The sequence below is a fragment of the Geotrypetes seraphini genome, chromosome 3 (genome assembly GCF_902459505.1).
Source record: "Geotrypetes seraphini chromosome 3, aGeoSer1.1, whole genome shotgun sequence".
NCBI classification, from domain to species: domain Eukaryota; kingdom Metazoa; phylum Chordata; class Amphibia; order Gymnophiona; family Dermophiidae; genus Geotrypetes; species Geotrypetes seraphini.
In genome coordinates, this window is record NC_047086.1 from 273,761,066 (window position 1) to 273,777,846 (window position 16,781).

The window sequence follows — 16,781 nt, forward strand, 5'->3', positions numbered from 1 at the left end:
TTCAGTTGTCCATTGTTTTCTATGTGTTCGCAGATTGTGTCCTTTACCATTGCTTCCATCATCTTTCCAGGAACCGAGGTCAAGCTCACAGGCCTGTAGTTTCCCGGGTCACCCCTTGATCCCTTCTTAAAGATGGGCGTGACATTTGCTATTTTCCAGTCCTCTGGGATCTCCCCAGTTTTTAGGGAGAGGTTACATATTTGGCGAAGTGTCTCTGCTATTTCGTTTCTCAGTTCTTTTAGTACCCTTGGGTGGATGCCGACCGGGCCTGGTGATTTGTCACTCTTTAGTCTATCTGTCTGTCTGAGGACATCCTCTTTGCTTACCTCTAGTTGTACCAGCCTTTCGTCATGTTCTCCGTTTATAATCACCTCGGGTTCTGGGATATTGGATGTGTCCTCTCTGGTGAAGACCGACGAGAAGAATTTGTTTAACCTTTCAGCTATCTCTTTTTCCTCTTTTATCGCTCCTTTCCTGTCTCCGTCATCCAGTGGTCCCACTTCCTCTCTGGCTGGTTGTTTCCCTTTCACATACCTGAAGAAGGGTTTGAAGTTTCTTGCTTCTCCTGCCAGTCTTTCCTCATATTCTCTCTTTGCCTTCCTGACCTCTCTATGACATTCTTTCTGGTGTCTTTTGTGCTCTTCCTGGTTTTCCTTTGTTGGATCCTTTTTCCATTTCTTGAAGGATGATTTCTTGTCGCTTATCGCCTTTTTAACCGCAGATGTTATCCATGCTGGGTTTCTAGTTTGATTTTTTTTGCACCCTTTCCTAAACCTTAGGACGCACAGGTCTTGTGCCTCGAGCACTATGCCTTTAAGCAGTGTCCAGGCTTCCTTTACGGTCTTCACCTTCCCTGAGTTGCTGCTGAGCTTTTTTCCTACCATTTTCCTCATGTCCTTGTAGTTTCCCTTTCTGAAGTTGAGTGCTGTCGTTTTGGTTCTTTTCACCTTTGATGTTCCCATGTTTAATTTGTACTGGATCATGTTGTGATCACTGTTCCCTAATGGTGCTATTACCACCACTTCCTTTGCGGGTCCTTCTAGCCCGTTGAGGATTAGGTCTAGAGTGGCATCCCCTCGCGTTGGTTCTGTGACCAGCTGCTCCATGAAACAGTCCCTTATCGCCTCTAGGAATTTAGTTTCTCTCGTGCAGTTTGAGTGCCCAATGTCCCAGTCTATTCCAGGATAGTTGAAATCCCCCCTAACTACCACCCTTCCACTTTTGCACACCTGCCTCAGTTCGGCCTCCAGTTCCAGGTCGTTTGCTTCTGACTGTCCTGGTGGGCGATAGTACAATCCCAATTTGATGTCAGCTCCTTCCCCTCCTGTTAACTTAACCCATAGTGACTCCAGACTGTCTGCCCTTATTGTTGTTTCTGTTCTGGATGAAGGAATGGAGTCCTTTATATACAGTGCTATTCCTCCCCCCTTTTTGTGTGCTCTGTCCTTCCTGTAGAGGTTATACCCTGGAAGGGCCACATCCCATTTATTGTCCTCTGTCCACCATGTCTCTGTGATTCCTATTATGTCTATGTCCTTATTTCCGGCTATAACTTCTAGCTCCCCCATTTTAGTCCTTAGGCTCCTAGCATTTGTATATAGGCAATTTAAGTCCCAGTTTGCTACCTTTTCTTTTGGATCTACTCTTGATTTGTTGCTCCTGCTGGTCTCCTCACGTGTTGCCTCCTGTGGTGTGTCTATCCCGTCCTCTGCCCGCTTTTTTGTTCTGTGATAGCCCTCTGGGTCCTGCTGTTTCCTCCTTGTCTTGCTCTTTATTTCTAGTTGCCTCTCGGGTCCCTGTGCTGCATCTTTGGGTTTATGTCCATAAAGTGTCCATTTTGTCTCTAGTCCACTATCGCCATTTCCTGTTTCAGTATCCTTGCTTGATACTGTGGTCCGATGTGTCGAGGTCAGATCGACTATCGTTGTCCAAGATGAGATCTAATCTCCTTGATTTTCATTTCAAAGAAGAGTGCGAGCTCTGAAGCAGATGGTTATGTAGATAGTGGAGGGGGCTTCTTGTTAGAGTAGGGAGAAAGAGATTGAACTATACTGAAAAGTGCAGAGGAATTATGAGCTGTAGTTATGAATTTTGAATAATATTCTTTTTTGGCTTGTTGTATGGCAGTTTTGTATTGAGTTGCTTTTTCCTTATATGAGAGGAGAGAGTAATTCGATCGAGTTTGGCGCCATTTATGCTCAGTAGAGCGCAGTTGTTGATGAAGGAGAGCAAGTTTGTCATTGTACCATGGTTTCTTATTTGGTTGTAATTTTGATGATATTTCCGGGGGGGGGGGGGGGGGGGCAAGAAGGTCCATTAAGGATTGTGTTGAGGTGATCCAAAGGGAGGATTGTTCTTCAATTGTAAGGTTAGTGAAGTCTTGTAATTTTGGTTTGAAGGAATTCTGGATGGCGGTAGATTAATGTTGTTAATGTTTCTAGTGATATAGGTAGTCTGTTGAGAGGAAAATGATTGGGAGAGAGTGTTTAATTGAAAATTAATGAGAACGTGATCTGACCAAGGGAAAGAATGAGTTTAAAAGTTTTGAAAGAGATGGCTAATAGTTGTTGGACTAAATATGATGTCGATAGTGTGTCCAGCAGAATGGGTGGGCAGGGAAAATAGGGGAGTTAGAGATAGATCGGAAGTTAATGTCAGGAATTCTGCTGTATTATATTGGTTAGGAAGATTGAAGTGTATATTAAAATCTCCAAAAATGATAGGATTGGGATAGGAGATGTTGAAATCTGAAATAGTGGAAATAAGGGCAGTTAGGGAAGGTTTTGTAACTGGGGGAGAGGAAGATAAATGAGAAGGAAGTTGAAAGGTTGTGGTTGTTTTATAGAAAACTGAAGAGTTTCAAAAAGGATCAGAATGAAAGGGGATAGAGGCCTCCTCCCTTTTTATTAGATCGAAGATAAAATTTCGTTTTATAATTATTGGGGCAGGCTTGGGTCAAATATCCCTCTTCACCCTGGGTTAGCCAGATCTCAGTTAAGCAAAGGATATAGAAATTGTATTGAAGAATGAGATCATGAATTAGATGGTGTTTGCTTTTAATGGAGCGCACATTTAAAAGACCTATATTAATTTTAGATAAAAGTTGTGATGATGTTGGATGAGTCATGGAAACTGGGGTAGTAGAGATGGTAGTAAAATGTCTAAGTCGATTTTCTGTCCGGGTTCGAGGGAGGGGTCGGCAGCCCCATATGACCGGGATGGAAGCCATAGGTGTAGTGTTGTTGTGTGGGAGGGGAGGAAGAGGGACGGTGGAAAGGTATAGAAAGACTGTGTTAACGAGACCAGAAAGAAGGAAGATGTTTAGCAGCAGAAGGAAGAGTTTACCTGTTAAGTTGTTCGAGAAAATATTGGAGCAGTTTCGGAATAGGATTTGAAGTAGCTGCATGAAGGAGCACATAAAGGAGCAGGACCTGCTCCTTAAGCGGCATGCGCCGCAAAGGAAGTGAATTTGAAGGGGAGGCTACCATAGAGGGATTGTGGGCAGAGTCATCAGCGCCGCCGCTTTGCGGTGGCAGTCCCCTTTGGGAGCAAGAGAGCCTGTTGGGATCAAAATAACAGCACATTAGAAAGAACAAAAAAACAATGCAGGTAAAATAATAATTGAGAAAAGTAGATTGGTAAATCAGAGTTAAAAGTAAAGAGACAATATAAATACTAACGTACAGGTAAATTAAAATAGATTGGCAAGACAAAATAATAAGCAGTTCTTTAAAATTAGATAAAACTGTCGAGCTACTGGTGAAGAAAAGTTACTATTGGAATGTGAGTAGTTTGGCAAGTGCAGAATATGTCAGCTGTTGTGCATACTTCAGTCACAAGTGACAGCTTATTCTGAAGGTCGTCTGTCATCTTATGATACTTGTCCTCAACGTATCCAGTAAGAGTCTGAGTCAATATGGTTTTGCCTGGTTGAAGACTAGTGACCATCTGAATGAATTCTGATGACTTAACCACTGAGAAGGATTGCATATCCCCAATAACAAAATTTGTGATTAGATTATTGACCCTTTTCTGTGACATAATGGTGCTCCCTTTACTGCTTTATGAAGCAGCCAAAGTTTGCTGTTTCTTTGGCAGGGATTCTGATGCATTTGATGAAGAACAGCTTACTGATCATTTCAGTGAAGGCAGTTTATCATGCACAGCTGGGTGGACGTTTTGCAGGTGCTTCTTAAGATTTGCTATAGTATTGGTTACACAGCTGTAGGTCTGCTTAAAAGTTTGCAGTGTACATGGATATTTTTGCTGTCTGATCCTACTAGCATAAAAAAATTCAGTGAAGAAAGAATGCTCAAAAGAGCTTGCATTGTGATTATCATTTTTCTCCATTGTTGGCTTACTGAGAGTTAGGCTGCAGCCAGCATTCATTCTCTCAAATGTCACCCAGAGAGTCCCAGTTTCCCCTGACAAGGTGCTTTTCCAGTCCTCAGGTCTTTGTCACTGCCTCCTTTTTGTCTCGGGGTAAGAATATGTTATGCCCACAGAAGTCATTTATGGAGACTTCCTCCCCCCTCCCCTTCTAGGCCTCTTAGCCACTTCAGAGACCTTTTTTATTACTAATAACAGTACATGCAAATGAGTTTGCAAATTATTCCTTTTAAGTATGCAAAAATAGTCAAGCCCTTTATGAAGCAATTCTTTCAGTTCAGTAGAGCCTATTTGGCTGGCTGTCACCATGTATAGCCGGTACATGGGTACTTACTGTAATGCACTGTGGCGAGGCAAGAGAAACGAGTTGAATTGGAGACTTACCGTAGTTTCACGCATCAGAGAAAGGGCGGGACCGCCGGAAGAGGAAGCAGTGTAGACGCAGGGCTCAGAGAAGGGGCGGCAGAGGAAGCAGCAAGACAACGGTAGGCAGCTTCTCCATGATGGGGGGGTGGGGAGGCTGTGGGGGTGCGAGCGGTCCTTCGGGGTGGGGTGAATCGGACATTGGGGGGGGCATCAGGCTTTCAGGGTGGGGACAGGACTTTAAGGGGGAGAGGAGAGTCGGGGCGGCCAGAGGAGAGTCGGGGCGGGCGAAAGGAGAGTCGGGGCGGCCAGAGGAGAGTCGGGGCGGCATGCGCGGTATACAGGTGTGTGCGGTATATAAAACTTTCATTACATAAATTACGGTTTCCCGCGCGCTATACCCGTGTGCGCGTTTTACACGGGTGCGCAGTATATGAGTGAAAATACGGTAATGAGTAAAATAGCATGAATGGAAATTCATCGTCAGTTGTTTTGCATACTATGTAAAAACAGTAACGCAAAAGTAACTTGTAAATTTGTACTTTACTTGTAAATTTACTAAAATAAAGTAACTAGTTACTTAACTTACTAGGGGATGCACTAAACTTACGATCGTCGCTAAACCGGTTTGACTGGTTTTGTGATTGATCGGATTTCCCAACCTGATGCATCAAACTGCTGATCTTGTGTTTCTCCGAGCGATCATTCATTTTCTGCAAATGAGGGTATTAGTATTGAAATGCCATGCAAACTAGACAAGCAATTGATGCACAAAATGGCTTCTGCCAGCAGAAGAAATAGCAATCTGGCTTACCAATCCAAAAAAGAATGATTGGTAAAGACTAGTCACTCACGATCCTTGCCGACTCTTCAGCCCTGAAAGTAGTAGAATCTGTATCGAAGTTATACTATAAAAACAAATTTAGATGTGCAGTGGACAACGGTAAACAGAAAACAGGACAGAAAAGTATAAACACTGCCTCGCTGCTCACTTTTACAACAGTGCCGTCCAACAGTTTTCAATAGCTCCTTCTGACACCACCTTCAAACTCCTTTCAACTGCTCCTTAGAACGGCTCTACCCAATAACTTCGTGTAGCTACTTCCAACAGCTCCCAAAAGAAGAGAAATCTCTACTGGCATTCCTTATATTGCCAGCATTCCTTATATTGCATTTTACAACAACATTACTTTGCGGCAGACGCCTTTGACGTGCACTGATTACATGCATGTATGATGCGCACAAATAAAACATGCACATGCGTACATTGCAGCATGAACAACAGGAATATTCTGCGCATGCGTTTAAATCACTCTCACAGCGATCGATCAGGTGAGATTAGGGCAAGCCTCCACTCAAATCATTTGCATTTTAACTCGGTAGTGCATCGATTACTCATTCACAATCAGCCAGAGAATCAGCCAACAGCGATCCAGTCGGTATTGGCGATTATCTTTAGTGCATCCAGGCCTTAGTCCATCTTATCAAAAACTAATTAGTTACATAGTTGCCTAACCCTGTCACCCCTCTTATTTCTGTTGTACCTTGAACCCTTTCTTCGCACAGTGTCTCAGGACCCCGACATAGTGGGTGTGGACTTCGGGATTCATTCACTCAAAGTGTTGGCCTTTGCAGATGACCTATTATTTTTGGTAACTGACCCCGCTCACTCTGTTCGATATTTATTGCAAGCGCTTGAAGAATTCAAATTTTATTCGGGATTTACGTTGAACTACCAGAAATCTATGGCCCTAGCTAGCCCCATGACACTACAACAGACAGAAGCGGTCATTTCCCATTTACGTGGGCTCAGACTTCAATTCGCTATTTGGGGGTACAGATCCCCCGAGACCTTACGACCCTGTACATCAGCAATATCACCCCATTGCTTCAAGACATCTCACAACATCTACAGAATTGTTCCACTTTTCCCTTATCGGTGGCGGGCCGGGTAGCCCTTTTTAATATGGTGCTCTTTCCCAAATGGTTATATCGCTTTCAGGTTTTACCTCTGCTGCTGTCCCATGCCCATAACATTCGTTTAACGAAAGAGCTACAATGTTTTCTATGGGGTGGTAAGCGACCACGTATGCCCTTGCTACGGATGTGTCTGCCCAAGGATAGGGGGGGCTATGGTTTATTAAATGTACGTTGGTATGCTATGGCTTGTCAGATGAGACATATTAATGATTGGTTTAGAGGAACATCTGATTTTTCTGCTACACCACTGGAGTTATCTTTGCTGGCTCCGTTCCATGTGAGCTATTTTCTACATGTGGCGGATCCGAGGATACGTCCTTTGGGTGTCTCACTACCCCATTTTTACGCTGGCCAGAAGGACATGGAGATGGGTCTGTAAAACAGCCAAATTGTCTTCTAGGGTGTCTTTATATTTGCCTATACAGGGCAATGGAGCTTTCCAGCCGGGCATGCAAAATGCCACCTTTCTTAGGTGGCAAGCACAAGGTCTACAATATCTTTTTCACCTGTTTTCGGAGAAGGGGAGCCTGGTCACATTTGCTGAGCTGCAACGGACTTTTGACCTACAGTCTAATGATCTCTTCGCCTATTACCAGATCCGTCACTATGTTCAGTCCCTCCCAGTGGCTGCCCTTACTGAAGTCTGCAGGGAGGCGCTTTCGGAACTCTTCAGCCTTTTAGCCCAACAGAGGATTCCTCTACGATTTCATATTGTGAGGATCCGGGATTGCCAACCAAGTACGAATCTGGATATATTAGCAACAGCATGGGCTGAGGACTTGCATTGCCAGTTGACTGCTCAACAGTTACAACGGGTCCTGAAGAACATTCAGAAGGTGTCAGCCAATATTACTCACTGGGAAATGCAATTGAAAATTGTTCTTAGACTTTACATTCCACCGGAACGTGCAGTCCGGATGGGGATTACTGCGTCACATTCTTGCCCGAAATGCAATCAGGCTCATGCATCTTTGAGTCACATGTTTTTGGGCCTGCCCCGCAATCCAACAGTTTTGGAGACATCTTGGCCTATATACCACATCGCTTTGGGGACGGCGATGGCTTCCGCAACCAAGGGCGTTATTTAGATTTTATAATATAGCTTCGCCCAAACCCAGGGGAATGTCAGCATTTATCTCCAGAGCCTTTTTGATGGAAAAAAAAGCCATCCTCACCAGCTGGCTCTCCCGTGATCCCCCGTCATATGCACAATGGAGATCCCTAATGATAGTGCACGCAACACTGGAGAGACGCATGGTGGGAGACTTGACTCTTGGCCCGGGTCGCAAATTTTGTCAGGTGTGGGAGCACTTCTGGCAGGACCTCACACCACGTGCTCGCAGTAGACATTTGAATCTTTAAGATTTTATTCCCACTCTCAGCTGTTGGACTGGCCATGGATTCTTGGGAAGGGGGGGATGGGAGGGGAACTGATTATATTGTTGAAAATGTTATTTCCTGAATGATACTACTGTTTGTATTTGTTTCTTACTGCTGGAATAATAAAAATCATTTAACATACATAGCTGCCTAAAAATGTAATTACAGTAACTATCGTTACTGTAACTAGTTACTACCCAGTACTGAATATGAAATCATCATTCCTCTTTTCTGTTTTTCCCCTTAGAGACCTCTGCTAAAGAAGGACTTTTGCTGTGGTGCCAGAGAAAGACTGCTCCTTATAGAAATGTTAACATTCAGAACTTCCACCTCAGGTGAGCTAATTTTTATACCAAAAGGTAAAAGATGAGGGCTTTTGCCTTAAATTCATACTTCTTCTTTGCTTTGGGCTCTCCTTATTATCTATCCTGCATAAAAATAATAACTTTTCTATTTTCAGATTTATTTCTCTGGTTTGGAAATAAGCGTGTTGATCTTGTACATGGAAAGCGGTGTAAACTTCAAGCTGGCTGACACCTTTCTTAGTATTTATCTACTAGGAGTGCATGCCTCTGGTATGGTGGGGTAGTCACATGGCCAGCATGCATAAATGATTGCATCTGACCTGTGCCGTAGTATTAAAAAGGTATATTGACTGAAATCATAGATATTGCATGTACAATTCTTCACAGACTCAACCATGCTGGCATACATACTTTTAAAATAGTAAGGAGTTGGTTTAAATGTCATGGTGTGGTTATGTGTTGGTGTAGAACAGTACAATGTACTACTGTTATTTTTGTGCATTTAAGCAATATTTGAATACCCTTTTTACATATTGCCAGAACTCAGCATATATTTATTTTTCAAAAGGCTCTGTTGGATATAGAACCTTTTGTAAAATACATATAAGGATATTCAGAAGTGCACATGCATTTATCAACACACACAGCAGGAGCAGCCATTTTAAAAATATAAAAGTGGAAAAATGAGTGGTAGAAACCTGGCCTCTTGTAAATGTAGTTGTTGCATTTTACAAACTCATAAACAAAAGAGAGGGAATCCAAAGTATAAGAAACCTAAATGTATTCAAATATGATGAACTTTCAAAATTAAGATAATGACAGAAGTTTGAGGGACCTGACACAGGCCATGTTTCAGCAAACACCTGACTCGGAGGTTGTGAATATACTAGAAACATAGAAACATGACGGCAGATAAAGGCCAAATGGCCCATCTCGTCTGCCCATTCACAGTAATCATTATCTCTTTCTCACTCTCAGAGATCCCACGTGCCTATCCCAGGCCCTCTTGAATTCAGACACAGTCTCTGTTTCCATCACCTCTTCCGAGAGACTGTTCCACGCATCTACCACCCTTTCCGTAAAGAAGTATTTCCTCAGATTACTCCGGAGCCTATCACCTCTTAACATCATCCTATGCACTCTCATTGCAGAGTTTCCTTTCAAATAAAAGAGACTCAACTCATGCACATTTAGTCCTTATTCTCATTTCTTCAGTGATCATCAACAGTACAGATGCAATTACAGTAATCCTGTGATGGGATACTGCATTCAGTCAAAGTTATCAAGCTGACATTTGGTGTCAAAACAAATGCTCAGCTGCTGTCTTTTAGCAGTTGAGTATTTATTTGTTTTGATAGGTCAGGGGGTACAGTCCAACAAGGTTGTTAATAAAGTGAGAAAAAAAAACCTGTCAAATGGTTGGAGCATAAAGGGATACCAACAGATAAGTCTGTCTGTCCAGAATGCAGTGTACTACGATCTATCTACCATGTTCATCATGTAAGGATTTTATTTCCTGGAAAGGAATTGCTTTGTTAATAAGAATAGCCGTACCAGCCCTTCAGTATACTGGGTGGGACATTTGAAAAATAGCAGTGTCCTACCCACACTCTGTGCAATTTGCCATTTTCTAGATCACTTAGATGGGGTTTGTTGTAAGAGCACTACAGTGGCTCCCTTACAGCGCAGAGCAGTAAAAGAAATGTTTATGCTTACCTGGGTTATAACAGGTTATAATAAATATTAAGTGCAGTCAGTCATTAAAGGTTATAAGAATGTGGCTCATAATATTAGGCTGTCCAGCAGAGACCTGACCTAGGCATAACAAGTGTAGAAATGAAAAGATGTAACATCAGAAAATTGAAAACTTTATGATCTGTATTGATATAATAAAAGAACTGTGATTCCAGTCTCCCAAATCTCATCACTCCCTATCTCCTCTCCCCCTACATAACAAGCAAATTTAGTCATAGCAAATCTGTGCAATTCCCACAATGAGTCAAAAAGAGATTTTTGTTCCCCCACACACAACATTTTGTAATTATTAACAAAATACTATGAGTTACTAGGTGAACAGGCCAACCAAAGACACAATTGAATTTGACCAGTAGTGATATAAATATACTGTTCTCAAGGGGCTCAGCTGGAGTCCCCAATCCACAAAACCAGGAAGTGATATAGAAAAAGCTCCGGTCTCAGGTGACAACCACAGGTACAAATGGCTAATAAGAACATAAGAATAGCCTTACTGGGTCAGACCAATGGTCCATCTAGCCCAGACTCCTGTCTTCACGGAGGCCAATCCAAGTCACAAATACCTGGCAAAAACGCAAATAGTAGCAGCATTCCATGTTACCTATCCCAGTCAAGCAGTAGCTTCTACCATGTCTGTCTGAACAGCAGACTATGGACTGTTCCTCTAGGAACCTTTTTTAAAACCAGCTACAATAACAATTCTTACCACATCCTCTGGTAATGCGTTCCAGAGCTTAACTATGCTCCGAGTGAAAAAATATTTCCTCCTATTGGCTTTAAAAGTATTACTCTAACTTCATTGAGTGTCCCTTAGTCTTTGTAAATCTTGATGCAGTAAAAAAAATCGATCCACTTGTACCTTTTCTAAACCACTCAAAATTATATAGACTTCAATCATTTCTCCCATCAGCTGTCTCTTTTCTAAGCTGAAGAGCCCTAACCTCTTTACTCTTTCCTCATACAAGAAGAGTTCCATCCCCTTTATAATCTTGATCGCTCTTCATTGAATCTTTTTTGAGATAAGGAGACCAGAACTGAATGCAAATACTCAAGGTGAGGTCGCACCTAGAGAATGATACGGAGAAAAATTTGTCCCCGTCTCCGTCCCATCCTTGCGAGTTTGGTTCCTGTACTGTCACCGCCAGATCAGTACCTGTCCCCGCAAACCATCTGATCCCATCCACACAAGCCTCAAATAGTTTTATACTGAACTTATTTTATTAAAGTATAAAAATAAACAATATTCTGTACAATTGTCATTTTATAAATCAAAGTTCTGGCTGCTGAACTAGAGAAAAAGATGTTCAGCTGGCAGGGCTTTGTTTATAAATGTTTATCAACACAACTAATATACTACTTTATCCTAAAGCGAAAAAGAGAAAATATTTTTTCTACCTTTGTTGTCTGGTTTCTGCATTCCTCATCTTCTCCTCATTCAATTCCTTCCATCCACTGTCTGCCATCTCTCTACCTCTTACATATGCTCTGTTACTGTGCCTCTCCCTTCCATCTCTCCCTCCACACCCCCCCCACCCACCATTGATCTGGCACCCATCTTCTTCCCTCTGCTCCCCCCATGATCTGGCATCTCTCTCTTCCCCATTTCCCTTCAGCAGCATCTTCCCTCCTCTCTCTCGTCCCCATTTCCCTTCAGTAGCGTCTTCTCTCCTCCCCATTTCCTTTCAGCAGTGTCTTCTCTCCTCTCTCTCTTCCCCATTTCCCTTCAGCAGCGTCTTCTTTCCTCTCTCTCTTCCCCATTTCCCTTCAGCAGATTCTTCTCCCCTCTCTCTCTTCCCCAGTTCCCTTCAGCAGATTCTTCTCCCCTCTCTCTCTTCCCCAGTTCCCTACAGCAGCGTCTTTTCCCCTCTCTCTCTTCCCCAGTTCCCTTCAGCAGCATCTGATGGAAGGAGGGGATAAATAAAAAGAGGGAACATGATGAGGGGAAAGAGGATTGAGTTAGTGAAATACTGGAGGGGGTGAGGGAAAGAGGTAGCAAGCTGTAGATAGATAGTGAAAAGGGAAATTGATGACAGGGTAGTAAGAACTTAATCCAGACAGATGCAGAAAATAAATTGAGAAGGAAGATGAGGAAAGAGAAGGGAGAGAAGAGGATAGAGTGAAATACCAGACCATGGGGGTATGGGGGAGAGGGAAGGGGAGGAGAGAGATGCCAGACCATTAGAGAAGGGGAGCGAAGGGGAGAAGATGGAAGCCAGACCAATGGGGGTGAAGGGAGCGATGGAATGGGGAGGCATACAGTTTCTGGAAGGGGCATAGAAGGAGAGAAGATGCCATATAGAAAGGGCAGAGAGAGGGCAGACAGTGGATGAAAGGAAGAGAGTGACAACGGAAACCAGAGAAGACAAAGGTAGAAATTTTTTTTCTATTTTTTTGCTTTAGGATAAAGTAGTATAGCTATGATGATATTTATAAATAGAAAATGGAAATAAGGTGATCCTTTTATTGGACTAATTGTATTACATTTTTGACTAATTCAGAGACCAAAACCCACTTCCTCAGGTCAGGACAGATTACTGTAACAGCAATATACTTTACTGACCTGAGCAAAGAGGTTCTGGCCTCTGAAAGCTAATTGAAATATGTATTAGTCCAATAAAATGGTATTATCTTATTTTCCATTTTTGTTTTATTTCCCCCCCCCCTTTTATGAAGCTGCATTAGGCTTTTTTATCACCAGCCGTGACGATATTAGCTCCGATGCTCATAGGAATTCTTTGAGCGCCAGAGCTTTTACCGCCACAGCCTGTAATAAAAAAAAAAAACCTAATGCAGCTTCATAAAAGGGGGGGGGGGGGTTGTTATTTGTTAATTTGTAAAGTGATGATCTCTTAGAGAGGAAGAGATAATGGTTATTGCGGATGGGCAGACTAGATGGGCCATTTGGCTTTTATCTGGCATCATGTTTCTATGTTTCTATTTCTCTGTTTTCAAATTTACATCTGCTATCTTTATATTTTGCACAATATTATTCAATAGACTAAAAGCAAAAAATATTAAATGACTTCAGTGAGTTCAGAATGCAGCAATCCAGCTAATGAAGAACCTACAGGCCTGTGACCCTGTCTCCCCCGCCCTGACCTCGTCCCACTGGTTACCATATATACTCGAATATAAACCGGGATTTGGGGGCCAAAAATTTGGCCCAAAAATGGGGGTCCCAGTTTATATTCAGGCCAGCATCCAATGCCCACCTGCCCCTCTCCTAGACTTTTTGCAGGTCTCTGCCAGGCCACCAGGCTCTGCACCCTGGGTCCCCCTCCTTCCCATTGTACCTCCTCTGCTGTTGGAATCCCTGGTGGTCCAGAGGTGTAGTGGCAGGAGCAAGCTTTCCACGCTCCTGTCCCGCTGCTTATCCGGTTGGTCATTGCTGCGAGTTCCGGCTGAGCGGTACCGGCGCTGCTGGTTGTCACTAAGTGGCTTCCTGAATAGCTCCCCAAAGTGTGCTCCTGCTCGGTACCGCTCAGCCAGAACTTGCAGCAATGACCAACTGGATAAGCAGCAGGAAAGGAGTTCAGAAAGCTCACTCCTGCCACTACATCTTTGGACTACCAGGGATTCCAGTGGCAATGGAGGTACAATAGACAGGGAGGGGGGATAGGATGAAGAGCTTGGGATGGAGGGAAAGGGGGCTGTGCCTGGCAGGGAGGGGGTTGAGTGTAGAGCTTGACAGGGAAGGGAGGGAAGGGGGCTGGGTACAGAGCCTGACAGGGAAAGGGTCAAGAACCTGGGAGGGGAGGGAGAGAAGGGGGCTGGGTACAGTGCCTGGCAGGGAGGGGGCTGGGTGCAAAGCCTGACAGGGAGGGGGCTGGGTGCAGAACCTGACAGGGCAGGGAGGGGAGAGGGACTGGGTGCAGTGCCTGGCAGGGTGGGGGCTGGGTGCAGAGCCTGATGGGAGGGAGGGAAGGGGGCTGGGTGCAGAACCTGACAGGGCAGGGAGGGAAAGAGGCTGTGTGCAGTATCTGGCAGGGAGGGGGCTGGGTGAAGATCCTGACAGGGCAGGGAGGGGAGAGGGGCTGTGTGCAGTACCTAGCAGGGAGGGGGCTGGATGCAGAGCCTGACATGGGATGGAAGGAAGGGGGCTGGGTGCAGAGCCTGACAGGGCAGATCCGGGCAGAGCACTTAAATATTAAGCCGCACACCTTATATTCGCGTCAACCATTTTTCCTACTTTTTGGGGGGGAATGGGGGTCTTGACTTTTATTTGAGTATATATTGTACCTACAAACAAATGCATCTTCAAGGAATTAGTGGTAGCATACAAATCTATCCATAATATGGTGCCCAGCTACTTCTCTCACAAAGTTCCTAGATGAAATATGCCTACATATACCCCCAAGCCACGCCCTCCAGCTCCAAATTATCTGAAAAAGATCCTACTTTCACTTCCTACCAAACCTTTGGAATATTCTAACCTCTCACATCAGATCTCTCCAGGGCCTTCTAAACTTTCTACAACTTATATACTGTTATTGTAACCCTATGAGTGTTAAATATAACCCTATGCAATTATAATATTGTAACACCATGAATGTTAAATTGTAACCCATTCTGAGCTTTTTGGGGAGGATGGGATATAAAACCAAATAAATAAGTATTCTCTGCCAAGGAATTTTTCTGCAATACTTTGTGCCTGAGAATCAGAAATCACCTCTCTTTTCACTAATGATTTTATGAGCTCAGGTCATCTTTTTAGTCTTCTTTTGGAACCCCAAAAAGATTTGTGCCCTTCTAAAGAAACCATAACTCATTGGTTAAAGTACACTATGGGGCTCATTTTCAAAAAGGAAAGATGTTCAAAAAATGACATAAACTGGCACTTGAACATTTTAATCGCCAAATTGTTCAAATGCCAATTTTCGATACTGACTTCTAGATGTCCTGCTAAGCTATTTGTCTGCAGTACATCCATAGGTCAAAGGGGTAGGATTTAGGCATGCTTAGCGCTTGAATGTCTTGCAGCCATAATCAAACATTTCCCAAGATGTCCACGATTTTATTTAGACGTCCCGAGCTAGACCTATTTTAAAAGCGTCTAAGTTCCAAAAAGGTACCCAAACTGACTAGATGACTACTGGAGGGATTAAGTCATGAACCCATGCACACTCCCCCAGTGGTCAATGACTCCCACCCCCCAAAGATGTGAAAGAAACAGTACATACCTACCTCTATAACAGGTATAACAGCAGCAACTGGTATAGGAAATCCTAGTAGAGCAGCAAACAGGTGTCTGGAGTAACCTGGTGGGTGATGTAGTGAACCATAGAGAGGATGATCCAGGCCCATATCCCACCCTACCCACTACATTTATGGTGGAAATGTGAACCCAACAAAACCCACAAAAATCTACTATACTGACATATAGGTGACACAGCCATAAGGGCTATTTGGGTGGAAGACAGGTGGGCATAGTAGGTGGCTCACTGCTCTGCTGATATGTCTCTATGGTCATTATAGTATAAATGGTGGCCCTGCCTATGTCCAAATAGACGTTTTGAACTTGGACATTTTTCTTTTTGAAAATTGCACAAAACTTTGGATGTCGTAAGGGCTAAAATGTCTAGATAGGTGATTTTCAAAAAAAGAGATAGACATCTAGCAGTTTCGAAAATGGATGTTTTTGCCTCCCGAATTTTGGATGCATTTCTCAAGATGTCCATATTGGACTTAGACGCACTTTTGAAAATGCTCTCTATCCCTTCAGCCTGTTTGTTTTCAGGGAAAATAACTCCCTTCCATCTTAAAGCTCATTCTACAAGGATGTTATCTACTTCCTCTGCAGAAGCCCATAGTGTTTTTGCAAATTAAATTTCTAGGGCCGCCACATAGCCCACATTTCACACATTATCGACTACATGTGGCAACTAGTGCAGAATCTTCTTTTGGAGCTTCTGTTCTTGCAGAAGGGTTATTGCATTATCTCCCAGTTTGATAACTGTTTTTATATATCCCATAATTTTAAACTAATCCTTTGAGAACACTAAGAAAGGAAAAATTAGTTCTTAACTGATAATTTTTATTCCCTTCTCTTCTGTTTTGTAGGGTTGATTTTCTTGTTTCTTAGGCATAAGATTAGTCTTTGTTTTTCAAGGTTTATAAAAATGTGTTGGAGGCAGAAGTTTTACTTTTTCCCATTAATGTCTTACTGCTTGGCTATCTGAATAGAAGCTACTGCACAGCAGCCTTATGTGGCAGAGTTCTAATTTACTCTCTATCTCCACCTGCTTGTATATAGGCACAAGCCATAAGCATGGGACTAGAGAATGATATGGGGACAAATTTTTCCCGTCCCTGCAGGAACTCATTTTCCCATCCCATCCTCGCAAGTTCTTTTCCTGTCCTTGCCCCATTCCTGAAAGCTCCATCCTCATCTGCACAAGCCTCAAACACTTTAAAATCATAAGTGTTCGAGGCTTGTGCAGTTAAGGCAGAGCTTACAGGAATGGGGCAGGGACAGGAACAGGAACAGCAACAAAACTCATGGGGACGAGACGGGGAAATTGAGTTCCTGCTGAGAAGGGGACAAATTTGTCCCTGTCATTCTCTATTTGGGACTAAGGAAAGTTCAAAAGAAAAAAATGCTGTGGAAAG

The 16,781-nt window shown here is 43.3% G+C and overlaps 1 protein-coding gene across 1 annotated transcript in view; it reads left to right on the forward strand.

The window, feature by feature from the left end:
* The window catches only part of ACTN2 (actinin alpha 2), a 421,202-nt gene that overhangs the window by 124,766 nt on the left and 279,655 nt on the right, over positions 1–16,781 (forward strand). The window contains exon 5 of the mRNA XM_033936711.1: positions 8,360–8,447. Coding sequence (XP_033792602.1) covers positions 8,360–8,447 — 88 coding nt within the window. The remainder of the gene's footprint in view (positions 1–8,359; positions 8,448–16,781) is intronic.